The 18,855-nt window shown below is 42.4% G+C and overlaps 1 protein-coding gene across 6 annotated transcripts in view; it reads left to right on the top strand.

Annotated features, from left to right (window-relative positions):
- LOC121281742 (high mobility group protein HMG-I/HMG-Y-like) overlaps positions 1 to 18,855 on the top strand; it is a 110,657-nt gene that overhangs the window by 39,282 nt on the left and 52,520 nt on the right. Inside the window, exon 5 of one of the 6 annotated variants that reach the window (XM_041194669.1) lies at positions 15,962 to 16,012. The exons of the other annotated variants lie outside the window; for them this stretch is intronic. Within the exon in view, the coding sequence (XP_041050603.1) occupies positions 15,962 to 16,012 (51 nt within the window). The remainder of the gene's footprint in view (positions 1 to 15,961; positions 16,013 to 18,855) is intronic. 6 annotated transcript variants of the gene reach the window in all.

The following is an 18,855-nucleotide window of genomic DNA, read 5'->3' on the forward strand; positions in this document are numbered from 1 at the left end:
CTTCAAAATTTCACCCCTTATTTTATATTGTCTGTCCATGTCATTTCTACCAATATGCACCACCTCACACTTCTCCGCATTGAACTTTATCTGCCACCTATCTGCTCACTCCACCAGCTTGTCTATGTCTTCTTGATGTTCCACACCATCCTCCTCACAGTTCACAACACTCCCAAACTTTGTATCATCTGCAAACTTTGAAATTGTCCCCTGCACACCAAGATCTAGATCGTTAATGTATATCAGAAAAAGCAAGGGCCCCAATACCGACCCCTGGGGAACTCCACTACAAAGCTTCCTCCAGCCCAAAAAATATCCATTGACCATTACTCTTACTTCCTTTTTTCAGCCAATTTTGTATCCATGTTGCTACTGTCCATTTTATTCCATGAGCAATAACTTTTCTCATAAGTCGGTTGTGTGGCCCTGTGTCAAGTGCCTGTTCAAAGCCCAAGTACACCACATCAGTAGCATTACCCTCACCGACCTTTTCTGTCACCTCTTCAAAAAACTCCAGCATGTTAGTTAAACACAATTTTCCCTTTAGAAATCCATGTGGCTCTTCAACCCATATTTTTCCATGTGACTACTAATTCTATCCTGAATAATTGTTTCTAGAATCTTGCCCACCACTTATGTTAAATTGTCTGGTCTAATGGATTAAGGCAAAATACTGCGGATGCTGGAAATCTGAAACACAAACAAAAAGTGCTGGAAAAACTCAGCAAATCTGACAACCTTTGTGGAGAGAAAGACAGTTAACATTTGGAGTCTGTATGACTTCTTCAGCTCTGAAGCTGAAAATATGGGCTTGCCAATGGTGGTGCAGCCTATGAGGTTCTGTGCTCTTAGTCAAGTCTCATTATGGCACGAGGGGCTATCATGGGAGGGTGAGTGGAGTGGCATATCTAGGGGACATGAGAGACAATGTGGGGTGGATAGGGTCTTTACCTTGGCATGGGGGGGTGGAGAATGCGGTGCAAGAGAAGGACCTTTTGAAACATCTCCTCATTCAGACTAGGGTTCATGACCCCTCTGAGGGGCTGTGAACTATGACTCTTCAAAAACCTAACCCGACTCCTTGAAAATTGCAGAGAATACGCCTAACTCCACAATAGAGCTGGCCAGATTGGAAGTGCCGGGTGTGGGCTTTTGACCCGAACCAACCCACATGTTTTAAAAACATTCCCGAAAATCAAGACAGCCTGATGATGAGATTCCTGGAATCCTGGAATCGGGACCAGCCCGTCATTTTTACAGGGCTCCGGACTTGGTGAAAATCCAGCCCTCAGTTTCCGTTCTGCCTCCCTCACCCCACCAAAAAAAACGCCAAGTCCAGTCCAAGTATGTAAAATTTAAAATTAAGATATTGCCAAACCAGAACTGATGCAGGTTGATGGACACAAGTAATGGGTGAACATGACTGGGGACCAGTTAGAATTAGTGCAGCAGATGTTTGGATCAGCTTACCTTTAGGGGAGGTGCAAGATGAGGAGAATGGCAAGGGCAACATTGGAATATTTGAGCCTAGAGGTAACAAAGGCAATGGATGAGGGTTTCAGTGGCAGATGAGCTAAGGTGGTGGTGTAGATGGTCAGTGTTACAGAGTTAGAGTTATGCTGCCTTGGTGCAGATATGGGGTTGGAAGCTCATTTTGAGGTCATATTGGAGATCCAAGGTTGTGAATGGTCTGGCTCAGCCTCAGACAATGGCAAGGGAAGAGGGATGGAGTTGGTGGCAGGGACTGATGCCAATGGTTTCAAACCTAGCAATATTTAGTTGGAGGAAATTTCTGTTCATCCAGCACCAGATATCAGACAAGCAGCATAAGAAATCAAAAAGTGTAGAGGCGTCGTGCGGGGTGGTGGTGAAGTAGAACTGGGTGTAGTCCATGTATATGTGGAACTTGACATGTTTTTAGATGATGTCATTGAGGGGGCAGCATTAAGATGAGAAATAGATGTGGGTGGGTCCTCCAGCGGTAGAACTGCAACATAAATGTAAGTTCTTTCTTACCCTTGTGCCTAGACTCCAAGCTTATTGCTTTGCCATGTCTGGTGCAAACATACTGATTAAAGAGCAATTTCTAGTATAGGTATGGTACAGTGGCTTCAACCTGATGTTCCTTCGTAACACAGGCTGCATGCTGTCACCCGGAGGCTTGACCTTCTCACATGTGGTTCATCTGGTTTGGTGGTAGGTCTGATGAATCAAACTGCTCTTTGTATCTCCCCTAGTGTGTTGTGAGGAAATGGAGTCTGATGCAGTGATTTCCCCAAGAAGTATCAAAGGTGCTCAACTTTACTAGTATGAGAGAACCACAAGTCATTTTATAAACTATACAATTCTCCATTTTCCCTCAGACTGCCTAATTGTTATGAGAGTAATTTGCTTTTAAATTTAAATTTGGAATTTGTCACATCCCTGAATTAGTTGAGATGGAGGAAACAACATTAGTCACCTCACACCAGAATGTTTCTTATTGTCTCAATAATTGCCCTTTCGGTACATGCTCAGTACAGAAACAGAATCTAAGAATGACAATTACAAATGTTGTTTAAAACATAATGAACATTTTTAAAACCAACTCCAAGCTCTAAATGCTAATTCCCTTGTTTTCTGCAGACTTATTTCTCTTTATTGATGCATGCTTTGTATTCAAATGAAATTTACATGTAAAAAATGAAGTCTTTGTATATTTTTATATATAGTGCACTCTTGTTATTTATTACCTATCCATTAATGGTGATCAACAGAGCTTGTTTGTAAGTAGAATTGCAAAGTTATTTCTGCTGTGACTGCTTTCTAATTCAATATATCACTGGTTGTATGGAAAATAGACATGGACTGTGTCACGCATTTGGTTATTCCAGGCTCCACAATGGCTAAACCCTCTTACTCTGCGTGGAACTGTTGATCTGTTGCAAGCCTTCTGCTAAGGAAACGACTCCTCATTGAGTGAATGTGACCCTTAAAATGGTCTAGACATTTTGAACCAATTAACTGAGAGATGTGAGGATTCCCCTGCTAATTATCCTGCCATGGAAACTATTTTTTTGAGCAGTGTGTAGGCCTATTTACTAGATTAGAATTCTAATTTATGAAAGGAAGTTGTGGGGAAGCTGTATAATCTGACACTGATTTGATGGGTGAGCAACATTTGAAATGTTGGACTCTGTATGTTGAAAACGGCGCTACATCAAAGGTTAAATGATCATCTTTTGAAGGTTTGTGAAAAGTAAAAATGGGTACCAGTAAATATTAATTTGCTTATTGAATTTTAAATGGCAATAATAAGAATACGATGAAATAGCATAGTAACTAATAAGATCAGAGATGAACATTAATGAACATTAAAGATGATGAACTGAGTTATATCAAAGTAATTAACTTTTAAGGTCACATCCCTTTGTAAGATAAATTTTGTGGTTCAAGACGTCTGATAATTTATTTCTTTCACACAGGATATATCGTTGTAATGACTATTTTGTTATCTTGATACCACTAGTGATCCAAACTGATAACCCACAAAAAGCTGCCTTGTGGGTGGGTTTTCATGCTTGTGGTTTTCAATTAGACAAATATTGTTAACTATTTGATGTTGATTTTCGTGCCACACGCAAATAGAATTTAAAAAAATCTTGACCTCTTTGGAGAAATACAGTGACTGTATTACAAAGCTTTGTTTATCAACCTGGTTCAAGGTTGGAATGATCAAACTGACCTTGGTTCAAATTTTCATTTAGCCTGGAACTTAAGCTGATATCAGTTCACACAGGTTTTGTATATTTAAAAGGCATGGATACCAGGCAGCTGAATAGGATTAAGCACATAGCCCTTTGAAAGATCAAGTATGACTATAATGGACCAAATGGATTTCTTATGTGCTGTAAAATTCACTGATTGTTATGCGCTTATGAAAGGACTTTTTTATTTTTTAAATGTACTTTCCTTTTATCTTATATCTCTTTTCATAATTTTTATTTATCATGCTTCAATTTATTTATGTTTGCTTTATTTCATTTGATTTATTTCTTTGCTTTATTTCTTATGCAGACTCCATTTTAATCCATGTTTGTTTATGCTTTAATTTAAGCCAGCTATCAGGAGGTTAATTCTGTTTTAGCTGCTTTGCTTTTGAGACACAATAGGCTACATTAAATCAGAAGAAATAGTATTTAATAAGTTTGCCTTATGCCTGGTAAAAGCACTTACCTGTATGTGTATCCAAGGCTCAGTAACTATTTTGCTTTTGTCTCTGAACAGTTTCATTGTGTGATATATGTCTGCCTGGCATTCATGCATTCTGCTGTGTATATGAGATGTTACGTTAGTGCAAAAGCTTGTTGGAGCGCTTCCTAATCAGATGTGACACAGATTTGGTGTTGAGCAAAGCCTACCCAATAGTCTAATGTCACTGTCAGAGGAGTAATCCTTGTGATCTTTAAAAAATTATTTCTCATGCCAAGCATTTACCTTTTTTCAATTATGTTGAATTATGGGCTCCTATATGATCTAGGTTGGCTTACCTTAACTGTTAGTTTGGGACCATTGTAGACGGCAGAAAGAGGAGATTTTTATCCCGTCAGTCTGGGCTGGATTCAAGCTCCAAGGGATATTCGTGTCAAAGGCACCAGCAGTCCACTAGTAACTTTCCCTACACAACATGTGCGGGCCCAGACAGTGAGTGTTGGCAGGCAATTTAACTGTGGTTGGCATCAAAATGGAGTCTAAACTGACATCCACAAACCAACATTTTCCAACAGAAGTCAATTGATAGTAACCAAAAGTGGGAAACCTTGCTGATTACTTTTCTTGCTCCCGGCTTAAACCAACAATAGTTGCTGCGCAGCTGACAACACCTAGCTCAGCATATACCTAGTGGAACCTAGGATATTCTATATGTTTTAGTAATGCATTTGGCAATGCCTTTACTGATTAGACTATCAGGAGTTTAGTGGCATCTTTTGTTGAGACATTTAAGTAAAACATTTTAAACAACTCCAGTCTATATTCATTGATTTTTGCATTAGTGAAAATTGAAGATCTTTTCGGCTTCAATAACTATTTGTACAAACAAAGCTTCTTGGGATAGACTCGACAAAGAGACAATGAAGTTAGTAGTGGGGTTCTAAAAAGACAGGCAGGATTTTCTCCCACAAGCAGTAAATAACCTGTTAAGGCTTATTATCAGAGGCCAGCTAGAATATTTCAATTAGTATGCAGGTCCTCAGTGGCACTGGGAATTTGGCTGTCTTCCGGGAGTCAGCCTTCCAGTGGTACACCAAGCGGCCCTCCCTGCCTACCTGGTCTCAGATTGCCCTGTGGAAGAGTTTGGTGGCCTGGCTGCTGAGACTTTTTTAAGTTAAAACTTTTATGATCTGCAGAGAGGGCACCTCAAAATGGAGACACTCTTTCTTGGTCTCTTATCGGAATTGCAGGCTTCATCTCCTTCCAAACTGGAGGGCCTCCTATTGACTGTCAAACTTGGCTAGCCCATCCACCTTTCTTAATTGGATGGCAAGCACATCCTCTGGCCACTAATTGGCTGGCTCAAAGAAAATCAAAGTTGGGTGACCATTTCCCAGACAAGATAGTGTTGTGACTCCCACTTGACCCTGACATTGGGGCCCCAACCCAAAATCCTGCCCAGTGGCATTTGGTCTTCCCAAAGTTTAGCTGTGGAAAATTGCAGCTCATCCAAACTGGATATTAGACATAGTATCCCAAACAGAGCAGTGGAATGTTTGAAAAGGATAATGGGGAACTAGAGCTGGGTGTCCTCAGGAGGTATGATAGCCTTGGTGATTATATTATTGGACAAGTAGTCCAGAAGCTTTGAATAATGATCCAGAGACATGAGTTCAAATCCAAACACGGCAACTGGAGAATTTTAATTCAATTAATTAAATAAATCTGGAATAAAAAGCTGGTATCAATAATAGTGACAGTGAATGTATCAGGTTGCCATGAAAACCCATCTAGTTCACTAATGTTTTTTGGGGAAGGAAATTTGTTGTCCTTATTTGGATTGGTCTGTATTTGACTTCAGACCCAGAGCAATGTTGTTGACTGCTAACTTGCTTCTGAAATGACCTAACAACTCATTCAGCTGCTCAATGCGCTCACACCACCTTTTCAAGGGCAGTTAGGGATGGGTAATAAATCCTGGCCTTACCAGTCATCCCCTTGCTGAATTTTTTAAAGAAAGTATTTGAATGTAGATGATGAAAGGGAGGATAAGAGACTCTACCGATAATGGTGGAGAAATGAGAAGGGAAACCGTTGCTGGATATGCTCTGGCTATGATTGGATAGGCAAGAGTGGAAGTAACAACAAATTTTAAATTCATGTTGAACCGTTAATGTAGAAAAATGCTCCCAATGATGACAGCTTCAATGAACAGGGCAGAGAAGGATGGTGTAGTTGACCATGTCAAAGGATTCAGAGGAAACAAATGGGATAATGCACTATGCCTATAGCGATGGAAAATGTCACATTATGAGGTTGTTTCAGTGATGTGGAAGGGGTGAAAACCTAATTCGAGAAATTCAAATGTGGCAAAACAAGTAAACAAAGGATTTTACAGGAAAGATGTGACAGATGGAACAAGGTGAATTGGGTGCCAGTGGAGTAAGGGGGAAGAGACTATGACTTGGTGATGAGAGTCATGTCACCACCTCAGTGGTTTATGCAGGTCAGGTGGTAGAAGGTATGGTGAGGCAGGGCAGGTGAAGCTTTGATAAGAAGCAAGCTGTGGTCATGTGTGAACCAGGGTCCAGTCAAAGATAAGATGCCACTGTAATCACCCACAATAGGGTTGTGAATGCAAATCTGTCATCTCTTTGATTTTGAGAATAAATATTTTTCTGACAGAGTGGCAGGGTAGAAAATCAAGGCTATTTGGATTTGCATTGCAGGAAAGCCCAAATGGCACACACAGGCCTGAACATTTTTAATGACATAGTTATTATTGTTGGACTTTCAGTAGACAGCATTGTTATTCAAAGGCCATAAATACAATAAATACCATCAACAACAACAAAAATTTACATGGTGCCTTTAATGTAGTGAAACATCCCAAGGCACTTCACAGGAACATATAAAATAAAGCATGACAGCGAGCCACATAAGGAGAATTTAGTTCAGATGACCAAAAACCTGACCAAAGAGGTAGGTTTCAAGGAACATCCAAAAGGAGGAAAGTGAGTCAGTGAGGTGTATGGGAGGGGAGGTGGGTGTGGTGCGAGGGAGCAGCCCTATTGATTCTACAAATATGGAAACTCTTGCTAGTGATACATTTGTGAACGTTCCACATTACCCAACGTTATCAGAATTGCTCAAACTCATGGTTCAATATCTTGTCACTAGACACAATTGATTCCAGGTTTGCCCACACAAATGGACTGAACCTGGTCTTGAATAAATGGACCTGTCTGCAACTTGTAGCAAATAAATGCAGCTCTAGGGACAAGTCATCCCGAATGTTTGACAGTTTATCATTCACTTGACAGTCGTGGTTCTTGTGTAAGTTCACTGATTTCCAGAGTTAGCCACATAGAAGTCAAAGGGTATAAACCCGATCATGATATCTTCTTGCATTACGTAGATCCAAAGTAATCTCCCTATTCCAGAGAAATTTATTGCTTCGATCAGATCGTAATTTTTTTCATTTCTTGACCCAGTAATCTGGCTATTGATCTGCAGCATTTTTTCCTTCGCGGATGTGGGCGCGGATGTTGCCCATCCCTAATTGGGAAGGTGGTGGCGAGCTGCCTTCTTGAACTGCTGCAGTCCATGTGTTCTAGGTACACCCACAGTGCTGTTAGCAAGGGAGTTCCAGGACTTTGACCCAGTAACTGTGAAGGAACAGCGACATAGTTCCAAGTCAGGGTGGTGTGTGGCTTGGAGGGGAACTTGCAGGTGGTGGAGTTTCCATGCATCTACCGCTCTTGTCTTTCTAAGTGGTAGAGATCACGGGTTTGGAAGGTACTGTCAAAAGAGCCTTGGTGAGTTGTTGCACTGCATCTTATAAATGGTACACACTGCTATCTCCGTGCCTCAATGGTGGAGGGGGTGAATGATTAGATTTAAATTCTTAAATAAAGCCAAATATCCAGTGTAGTGGAACCTTATTGACAATGTAAGAAATGTTCTTGGGATTCTGCTTCTGGTTTTAAGTGAAAGACACTTCAGTTATTTAGTTTATAGACTGGACCCTTTCTTGTGAGCTCTTGGTAATCCTCATGTTAATGAATTTTTAACTTGAATTGCTATTCCATCAGTGGGCATTTTGCAGTTTACAGAAACAAATTCTGTATCTAATTTGCTGAGGGATTTTACAGATCTCTGCTTTCATTGCAATTCCTGATGGAATTTGAGCACATTGTCCTTTTGGACCATTATATTTTGATGAGGTGATTTTCCCTCTCTGGCTCATGCCAGATCAAGTATGGCTGGTCAACCTTTGCCATTCATGTGACTAAAAGAAATCTGCCAAGGAGATGGGTTCTTCTCATGTTTTTATGAACAATTTCCTAAAACCTACTATGATACCGTCTCTCTTGGATTACTTGGACTCAGTAGAACAAATGGTTTTCAATGTGCTTCCAATCTTCCAATGGAGATAGTGATATGAATGTATTCATCATACTGAATATATATATCTATAAGTCAGTGCAATGCCTTTGGAACTCTTATAGCCCAACTTTGCTAATTTTAATAAAGAGCAGTGCTCAGATGTGTTGTACGCAATTTTTTTTCTTGTTGCAAGAAAACACTCAACAGTTTCTTTGACTCGACCAGATCCATCATTGAAGAAATTTGCCAGGAGGGTGGAGAATTTCAGGCTTGTAGGTCACCTGAACAAACTTTAGCGAATGGTAGGGAGTGTTGAATTGTTATAAATAGTCTTTGATTTTGGTTGAATTATAATTGAATCATGATGCAAGATTCATTTATATTTTTAATTTTATTATAAGTATATTTCTTTTCATCATTTACATTACATCTGTAAAATCTTGTGATGATTTCCACCTGAAGCCAGTGATAAAATGTAGCTTAAAATTGCTTTTGCACAGCAATAACATAAGAATGAACTAAAATTGAGGGAAAATCTCTTTCTTTAAAAGTGGAAGAGATGAAGCTCCAAAACTGTAGTGGTTAAGAATGTTATTTTCAAATAATAGTTTATGAATAGTATATCCCCATTTTAAAAATATTTTAAAGTACATTTTCATTGTTGTAAATTAGTCTTAAACAGTTCTCTTAAGACTTAAAATTTGCCTCTTTGCATGCTTGAATTCATCAAATCTTTGGAATGGAAATATATTTTGTGGTTCTTCATGGCGTTATTGTGGTCAGTTATACACGTCAGGATTTCTCTGCCTGGATTTTTGTCATGGTAGGTCAGCAACTCCACAGACTTGTAGCATCCTGACTCTTCTGTGTGATTTGGCATTTATCATGAGTGAAATAAAAATGTTGTTTTGCTATTAATATACAAATGTAAATAATTCTGGTGAGAATCAAAAAGTAGATACAAAATTCTCCAGGATATAACAATCTGAAAATTATAATTTGCTTTTAGAAATTCTTTTGAGTTGGTAAGGGGTCCTTTTGCAACATAAATAACTGGAGTTATAGATTTCCACAGCCTGACTCTAATTCCATTACTTTGCTGGACCAAAGTACAAATTCTGCTTTCTGCATTATTTGCCGTGGTACCTAATGGACAATTATGGAGTCACTGACAATTTTAAGGGTAAACATTAATAACAGCACAGGCATAGATTGTTAATTACTTGCTAAAGTTCTCATTTGCACAGTTTTCTGACTTATAAGACATTATAAATGTTAGAAGTATTTTATCCATTTAGACAAATTTCAACCTTAACACAGTGTCCTCTATTTGTTTTCCATTCTGGGATGCTTTCAATGTTTTAACCAAACATCTCTCTCAGTACTGCCTTTCAAATCCATTCAATCTGGCTTTAGTCCAGTCCCATCACTGAAACCAGCCTAGCCAGAGATCCTGTATGAGTGTGATTGTGAAGGTTTATCCCTGCTCATTACCTCAACCTTTTCATAGCCTTTGATATAGTTGGTCACTCCATCCTGATTTGAAGCCTCTCTGTGCTGCACATTCAAAAAAATGCCTGTTTTAAATTTCACTGCTATCTATTCTACTGAGACCGGCACAGCTCTTCCATTGGACTCCTCTCTTATGCCTACGTGGATTGGTTTGGCTCAAGATGCTAACATGCTCCCCATCCATGGCACCCAATCCCAACTCATTACTCTATTTAGGTGCTTACTCAATCTGAATTGATAGTGCATAACTGTGTCCCTTTTCTTAACAAGAATCACAGAATTGTTACAGCACAGAAGGCCATTCAGCCCATCATGTCTTCACAGGTCTTCGAATGAACAATTCCCTTAGTGCCATTCTCTCACCTTCATCCCGTACTCCTGCACATTCTTCTTTTTCAGATAACAGTCTAATTCCCTTTTGAATACTTAATTGAATCTGCCTCTACCACATTCTCAGGCAGTGCATTCCAGACTTGAACCACTTGCTGCATGTAAAAGTTTATTCTCATACTGATTTTGCTTCTTTTGCCAATTACTTTAAATGTGTGCCCCCTTGTTCTCGATCCTTTCACAAGTGGGAACAGTTTCTACCTATCTACTCTATCCATATTTTCCAAGCCCTCATCCATTCCAAGTCTAAGACCACAGGCGGAATCATCCTTGCCTGCTGGCGGCGGGTGTCATGGCAGGTGTGAGTGGACAATATGGTGGGAAGGCCAAGAGTTGGTTTCATGCTGTCGTGAAACAACCGTCCGCTCCACCAGTCATTGGTGGGCCGTGTTTCCTGCCACCAGACACTGGAACTTCATTGTAATTCATTATAAGCCCTGCTCGCCGGAATCATCCCCTCACATCAAATTTACCGCCCAGGTCGGTGGGAAAACAAGTTGCTGCAGAACACGTCCTGACAAATGTGACGTGCAGAAGTTGGGGCTTACTGTTAGGGCCTTGCTCACATCACGGACATCCAAAAAGCAGAAGATGCTGGAGCCCGACAGCAATGGGACCCTGGAGGAACGTACATCACATGCTGGGTGGATTCTAATGGACATGGCTCCGCCATGTAGCAGCTCACAGAAGGTGGAAAATCCCGTTGAGGGTCTGCTTCGGAACTTCAGTGTCTTGGCCATGCTCTGCAATGGATGATTGCCAAGGGAGTGGAGAGGAAGGTGTGTCGGGGGTGGGAGGGGCGGTGGGAGGTTGAAAGTGGGTGAACGAAGCTGTCGGGCGGGGTGAGTTTTGAAGGGGGGGGAATAAAGGTGTCAGCGGGGTGAGGTTGGGAGGAGGGGGTAACGAGGGAGAATATGGCAACTGGGGTGGTAGGTGGAAGGGAAGGACTCCGGAGGGGAGAGGGAGTAAGGCTGGAGGAAGAAGTAAGGCTGGAGGAAGGAGTAAGGAAGGGGGAAGGGGTCCAGGGTTTGGGGTGGCGGGTGGGGAGAAAGAGATCCAAGGGGGAGAGGAGCAAGATGTGGTGTCCAGGTGAAAGCGCAAAGGAGGTGTCTGTGGAGTCGATGACTGTCTCCTGGGGAGTGAAATGAGGGTGGGCATGGTAGGTTGGAACAGTGAGAATGAGAGGGGGCAGAGCGAACTGGTAGGTTGGGAGGGTAAGGATGTGAAGGTATCAGTAGAAGTGACAGCGAGGGTGGTTGGTAGGGTCTCAGAGGCAGACATGGATGCTGGGGATGGGAAGGAGGATGTCGGGGAGATTAATGTGGATGGGATTGGGATTTTCAGGAAGGCAGGGAACCTGCACATTCACTTGGACATCCCTGAAAGAAAAGGGTTGTGGCTGGTAGGTGACGTTTGGGAGGGGAAGGTGATGCCAGGGGGTGAAGAATGATGGGGGGAAGAAAATGGGTGACTGGGGGAGGGGAAAGGACAGGGGAACTGAAGAAGAATGTTACATGCACTGTGCTTGTAAATCTGAAAGTGCAAGGAGACTTGTGGTGGGCAGGAGCAGGTGCTGCATGGTAGTGTGATCAGTGGGCAGACGGAGATGCAGAACAGCTGAGATGGACAACATGAGGAGCACCCCAGCAGGCAGTCTTAAAAGTGCTCAGGACAGTGAGATGAGTATGATGAAGAAGGATCCGTGTGAGTGGGAGAGTGCTTGCACGAGGCTCCAAAAGGCCCTGCCACAAACACACACACACACACACACACAAACACAGAGTCCCTCCAGAATCACGTGTTGGCCAGCTGCGTGCAGCTGAACTGCTAGTGAAGGGGGATGCAGTGGGAGGACTTGCGATGCCTGTAAATGAAGCTGAAAGACACAATTACATGTTACTCAGTGAAAGCGAATGTATTTTCGGATTATAAAGTGACAAAATATGTTCACCCATGCAACCAATTGTAATCCGAATTTCTTAACTTTCCTAGGCCTAACACTTCTAGATGCTGCTCTGACATCCACAACAAGGGTGGAGACAGCCTGTGCAGTGATTGGCCCTGTTGCCTCTGATGACTTAGGTGTGGGTCCTCTGGAGAACCGAGGCCTTGGGCTTGCTGGCTTTCTTTGGCTGTCCTCCTGTGGGCTGTCTGTTCCTCCTGCGGTGACACAGGATAAGGTTGAGGGTGTCACAGGCAAAGTGGACTCAAGAGGGAGAGGGCAGCCTCTGAAATTCCTGAGTGGATGACTCAGGGGTGTCTAGCTGCCGCTTCTCCTCCCTCTGGGTGTCAGAGGGCCCGGCCTGACTCCTGGAGGGGAAAGAGCACCTGAAGGGACATTGAGATGCCCCATTTCCCCTTCATGTTGCCACTGCAGGAACTCACCCATGGCTACCATGATAGAGTGCAGGTCATCACTGCATTCTGCTGGACCATGCACATGTGGGCACCACTTCATCGGAGAGCAGATGGATGCACTCCTCCAACTCGCATGCCACTCTGTTGAGGGCTTCCAACAGCTTTGCGTGATGATCCTTCTGCTGACTTTGCACAATGAGTTGGAACGCTGAATCCAGAGGCTGGTCATCTGACTCGGACCTCATGGATGCCTCTTTTCCAGCAGTCCTCCAAATGCCAGGGAGCTTGGCTGAACCTGCCTCCTCCTGCTGTGGACACATGTCCGTGCAGTGGCCACCAGATTGTGAACCCGAGCCTGCTCTAGATCTAGGCCTCAGCGAGGTGTGTGGTTCTGTGCTGGTGGAGGGTGTGGGTTAGCGCTGCGGCAGGTCTTCCAGGCTGCTTGTTGCCAGCTCTTCAATGGAGGAGGTATCCTCTTGGCTGGAGATGAGGACTGATGGAGCTGAGGGGCTGGCAGGCTGAGGGTGTCGGTGACTTGGCAGGGCTCCCTGTGAACCAAAGTAGAGACAATTAGTGCATGGCTCTCAGAAGAGAGAGCACTCGCATTTGCGTTGAGAGAAAGAGGATGAGGTGCAGGATCCCCACTGTCGTTGCAGGCACGGTCCACATTCTCAGTGGTCAACATGATGGCATGCTCCTCAGAGTGTGTTAGGAGCTTAATGTGGGCCACTCCAGCCCTAGTCTGGGACTTCTCCCTGCTGCTTTGAGCCAGCTTCTCCTGCATGAAAACAGCTGGAGAGAGTGTGAGCAGGACACATGGCACTACATGGATCGTTTGTGTGGTGAATAGAGCCATGGGCAGATGAGAACATGATCTCCAGAGGATATGAGCCTGATGGAGATATGAGGGTGCGTGTGAGAGTTCGTGGTGTTGTCCTTTGAGGTGTGAGATCCCTGTGGATGTGTGATGGGTTTGTGAGTGTGAGAGTTGAGAGTAATGAGAAGCGTGATTTACCCTGGTGGAATGGATGAGACCATTCATCCTAATTTAGCACTACATGGCTGTTCTCTTTTGAAGGGTGTTGGTGCTGACTACTGCTGCCACCACCTGCCATGCTGGATTGGTGACCTTGCTGGTCTTCACCCAGAGTGGTGTTAGAGGATATCGAGGTGGGCCTCTACGATGTCCAAAAGGCATTCCAGGGACATGTCACTGAATTGGGGAGTCTGTAGTCTTTTTGCCTTTTGGGGTCGTGTCTTCTGTGCAGCAATCCAGGGCTGGAAACACTGAGAGGTGTGCACGCGGCTGCACTTTAAATATGGCGCCCGGCGTGCGGAAGCAGTGAGATGACGGCATTGCGGGCGAATGAGGGCCTGCCCACCATTAAATGGGAATGTGTGATTAATGAGGCGGGATTGGGATGATATGGCGTGAAAAGCCACCATCGCAGCTGGCAGGTAAAATTTTCTTTTTCCTGCCCGCTACTGCACTTAGTGCAAATCTGGGATGATTCCACCCCACATTTTCTCATCTTTGAAACATTACCTCCTTGGCCTCTACTTTGCTCCCAATGGCACTGACATTCTCAATCTCCTCTTTGTCACTCAGGAATTGGCTTTTGTGACACCCTCCTAATCGACTTTGGAAGATCCACTGTATTTAAACTCCAATTGATCTAAAACTTCAACTTTTGCAAACGAGCCCATATGGGGAGTATGTTTTTCTTTCAGAGGGTTGTGAGTTTTTGGAACTCTCTTCCTCAAAAGGTGGTGGGAGTAGAGTCTTTGAACACTTTAAGGCAGAGGTAGATAGATTCTTGATAAGGGTGAAAGGTTTTCAGGGGTAGGTGGGAATGTGGAGTTGAGATTCGGAATGTGGAGTTGGGGTTACAATCAGGTCAGCCATGATCTTATTAAATGGTGGAGCAGGCTCAATGGGCTGAGTGGTCTACTCCCACTCCTAATTCCTATGTTTGTATATTTGTAAACCATGCTAATACGTCAGCTCTGCCTTCAGCAACCTCTACTGCCTCCCATTCCAAATGGATTCATTTACAAGACTTCATCCTTACTTAATAAATTTCTCCATGGCCTTTCTGTACTCTTAAACCCCCTAGCTCACATCCTCCATTTTCTGAGTCTGAACTACTTCTATCCACTATCCATATACTTCTTCTGCATTGGTGAAACCTGTTCCTGCTTGTAGTTACTCATTCCAGGGGATCTACTGGCATGGTATGTTACACTCGTTTGTCTTGCACTATCCTCACACATTCACTGTAGCTTGTCTGCAACTGCTCTGTGACATCCATCATCCAACTACACCAAAGTCAATCCATCTTTCCGCTGCCCTGCACCATGCCCTCTAGAAGGGATCACTGTAGCTTTTCAGCTCTGATCAAATGGCCGAAATACTGACATTTTCTTTTCTGGATGTCACTTTTTAGAGTTTACTCTTGCAATTTCAAGCACCTTTGCGTTTATCTGTTTTAAGCACATTTCAAAGGCTTCTATTTTCTTCCATATATCTTTATTTATTGCTCAGGTTTCTGAGGCTTCCAGGAAAGTGGATAGGATGTAGCATCTTATGAGCTTTTTTTTACCTTGTTGCAAGCTTGAGTTTTATTGTTGTTACCGCATCCTTTATCCTCACAAAATTACTTTTGGCAAAATAACTTTTATGTTATCATTTGTCCTAAATAGACAAACTTATTCACTTGCTTCAGTGTGACACCATCTATTTCAATCTTCACTCTACTTTCTTCTAATGTATCCCTTCTAATTACTGTCGTTTTTGTCTTTATGGATTTTACTTTGTGATATTTGTAGGGCCTGTTCTGATTCTGCATACGATTTGTGGCCTGTACAGTGGAATTCTGTTCCTAAAACCCTCCTCCATGCTTTGACTTTTCCCATTTTTAAAAGCTCCCTCAGAACCTGCCTCCTTGATTTTCATCTTTGGTCATCATTTGTGAAGCATCTTGATATTTTTTTTTGCTATATTATATGCTGTTTTAGTACATGTTATTTTGTATTGACCGTGTGAAAAAAGAACAGATTCTTAACCAGAGTTATACCATCATTGCTTTGCATGCTAACTATGTTTTCCATGGAATTCCAGAAAGGTGAAACATCAGGAACAAAAAAACCTAGAGGTAGACCAAGAAAAAGGGTAAGCAATTTGTTTTCCCATGCAAAAGCAATGCTTCACTAACAATGTTTGCTACATATTTTGCTACTTTTTTGCATTTTAAGTTTTGCTTTTAAGTCTGCTTTAGTGATGTAGTTTTCTCAAAGCCTTGTAAATCTCTATCATATTTCCAAAAAGTTTATTTTCTATTATTTCAGTGTTCTGTAAAAGTGAAACTCACATTATACAAGGCTACCTATCAGACAAAGCCAATTTCCTTTCGATATGAACTTTTGCATGTTACGTCATGTCTGCCATGCTTATCATACACCTGCCACAAAAAAGACCAAAGAAATATGAAAGCACCTATACGGTTATGAGAATAGTGATAATTGAAATAACCAATAACTGCCAATGAATTTAAAACAACTAATTCAATTTGCCCAGTCTTCTTTGTTTGAGTTTTATTTACTAACTTACTGCCATTATGTTCAAAGTAACTATTTGCTTTTTGAGCACACTGACTTTTGTACAAGGGAGTTATAACTACAAATGCCATTTATGAGTCCATGACACGTGCGCACAATTCTGGAGCGAGCTGCGCAGAAGGCCACTTTGGTGATGGTGTTAACAGTGCACAGGGAGGACCTGCTGGAACTGTGCAGAGTAAGCAGATCGTGATATCAGTCAGCATGTAATTCTGATTTGATGCCAGCACTGCCATTTTCCAAACCCACACCTGAACGTGCATTCAGCAGCAGGAAGGACATCCCCCATTGGCATTATTTAAAGGGATCATCAACTATTTTCAGGTTAGTTGCTGACTGATCTCTACTGGCGCTTGCTGCAATTGCGGAAGTTTTTGGTGTATCTACATTACTTTAAAGTTGTCAAAGTCCACAGGGAATGATTTGGCACATGCTGAAGGACTTTGTCCAGACTTCAAGGATTCTGCATAGACTGCTAACTCTCAGATGTGGGTCCATCCCCTGAGCCTACAGCAAGATAAGGAGAATGAACAGAGGAGATACAGGGCAGGACAAGCTGCTGGATGATGAAGTGGAGAAGGACTCTGAACAAGGAGGCTCTATCATTCACCTGAACCTCAGCAAGGAATGATATGCTAGACATCTGGGGTTCAGTAAGGACATCCTCACTGAAAGGAGCCACCTGCTGCAGCCATGCTTGCAACTTCAGATCAGGGTGAAGATGACATTGTCAGAGGCTGTGAAGGTAACCGTGGTCATGAACTATTAAACGTTGGGCTCCTTCCAACCTATAGCAGGCGATATTTGCAACATCTCCCAGTTCGCTGTCCGCATAAAGAAAGTCTCGAGGTTCTGAGAGCGGAATATATTTCATTTTCTCTTGCCAGAGAGAAGCAGACGGAGTGAGTTGGTGGTTCACGAGGACTATAGATTTCCCCATGGTAGAAGGTGCCACTGACTGCATACACGTTGTTTTGTGGATGCTGCTTGTCAACTCTGAGATGTACCACAACCAGAAGGGATTCTACTCTCTCAATGTCCAGCAGGTGTACGACAATGTGCAGTGAATCATGCAGGCCAGTGCCTGGTATCCTGGCGGATTCATGATGCCTTTATTCTGCGGCATTCCACAGTGCCACCTTTATTAAGCCAACATGACAAATCATAGGTGGTTACTGGATGATGAGAGCTATCCTTTGACTACAACGTTCATGGAACTGATATTAACCTTGCACAAACTTGAGCCCCTGCTGAGGCATGCAGTCACCTAACAGCACATTTAGTGCTGTCGGTATGCAGTTACCCTGCAAATTAGAAGGTGGCATGAAGTTGTGGGGCTGCCTGCTTCAGAAGCAACAGGAGCTGGTCAACCCTTAATTATGATACCTGCGCCTGTTTTCAGAAGCTGTCCAGTTTAGTCCCCATTAATCCAAATCTTGTGGATGTTTAATCTGCCCCTGCAAATAAATTAATTTTAAAGCTGACACTGAATGAAAACTAGGAGCGAGCATAATTTATCAACAGAAAGTTACTAAGCGTTCTCAGTTTGGTGCCATTTACAAATTTCAACAACAGCTATTACCGCTACTAACTTGCATTACTCCTGACCAGTTGAAATCAAATACTAGGTGAATTAATTGTGCCAAATCATTTGCTTTTATATTGAACTTTGATGGGTTTCAAGGACACAAGTGAGGATTGATTCAAAATTTAATGATAGAGGACACAATGTATTGTTACCAAGCATACACCTTGTGTTTAGTGAAGAAGATGAGCTTGCAACAACAACTTATGTTTATATAGAGCCATTATGTAATAAAATTACCCAAGATGGTTCATCGGATCATTATAAAACAAAATGTGACAGCTATCCACAAAAGGAGGTATTAGGTGAGATGACCAAAACTTTGGTCAAAGGGGCAGGTTTTAAGGACTGTCTTAGAGGAGGAAAGTGAGGGAGATAGAAGGGGAAATGTAAGGAAGGTATTCCAGAGCTGGAAGCCTAGGCACTGAAGGTACAGCCACCAATGGTGGAGCAATTAAAATTGGGGTTGCTCAAGAGGCCAGAATTGGAAGACCATAGATATTTCGGAGGGTTGTAGAGCTGGAGGAGATTACAGAGTTAGGGCCAGGGCGAGGCCATGGAGAGATTTGAAAACAAGGATGACCAGGAAAGTAGAAAAGTATAGAAAGAAAATTCTAACAGTTATCTCAGATCAAGTGTTAATAAACAGATGGTAGATTTGCTAACTGTCAGCTTTTCACACAGTTACCTTTTCCATCCTACCTGATTTATCTTGCATTGACTTTAAAATTGAAATACAAATGCGTTTCACTGAAATCTAGCCTCTATCTTTGTCATTAACTACAGAATTTTTTTTTAACTAATTTGGAATG

Source organism: Carcharodon carcharias, chromosome 9 (assembly GCF_017639515.1).
Source record: "Carcharodon carcharias isolate sCarCar2 chromosome 9, sCarCar2.pri, whole genome shotgun sequence".
In the NCBI taxonomy this organism is placed as follows: Eukaryota; Metazoa; Chordata; class Chondrichthyes; order Lamniformes; family Lamnidae; genus Carcharodon; species Carcharodon carcharias.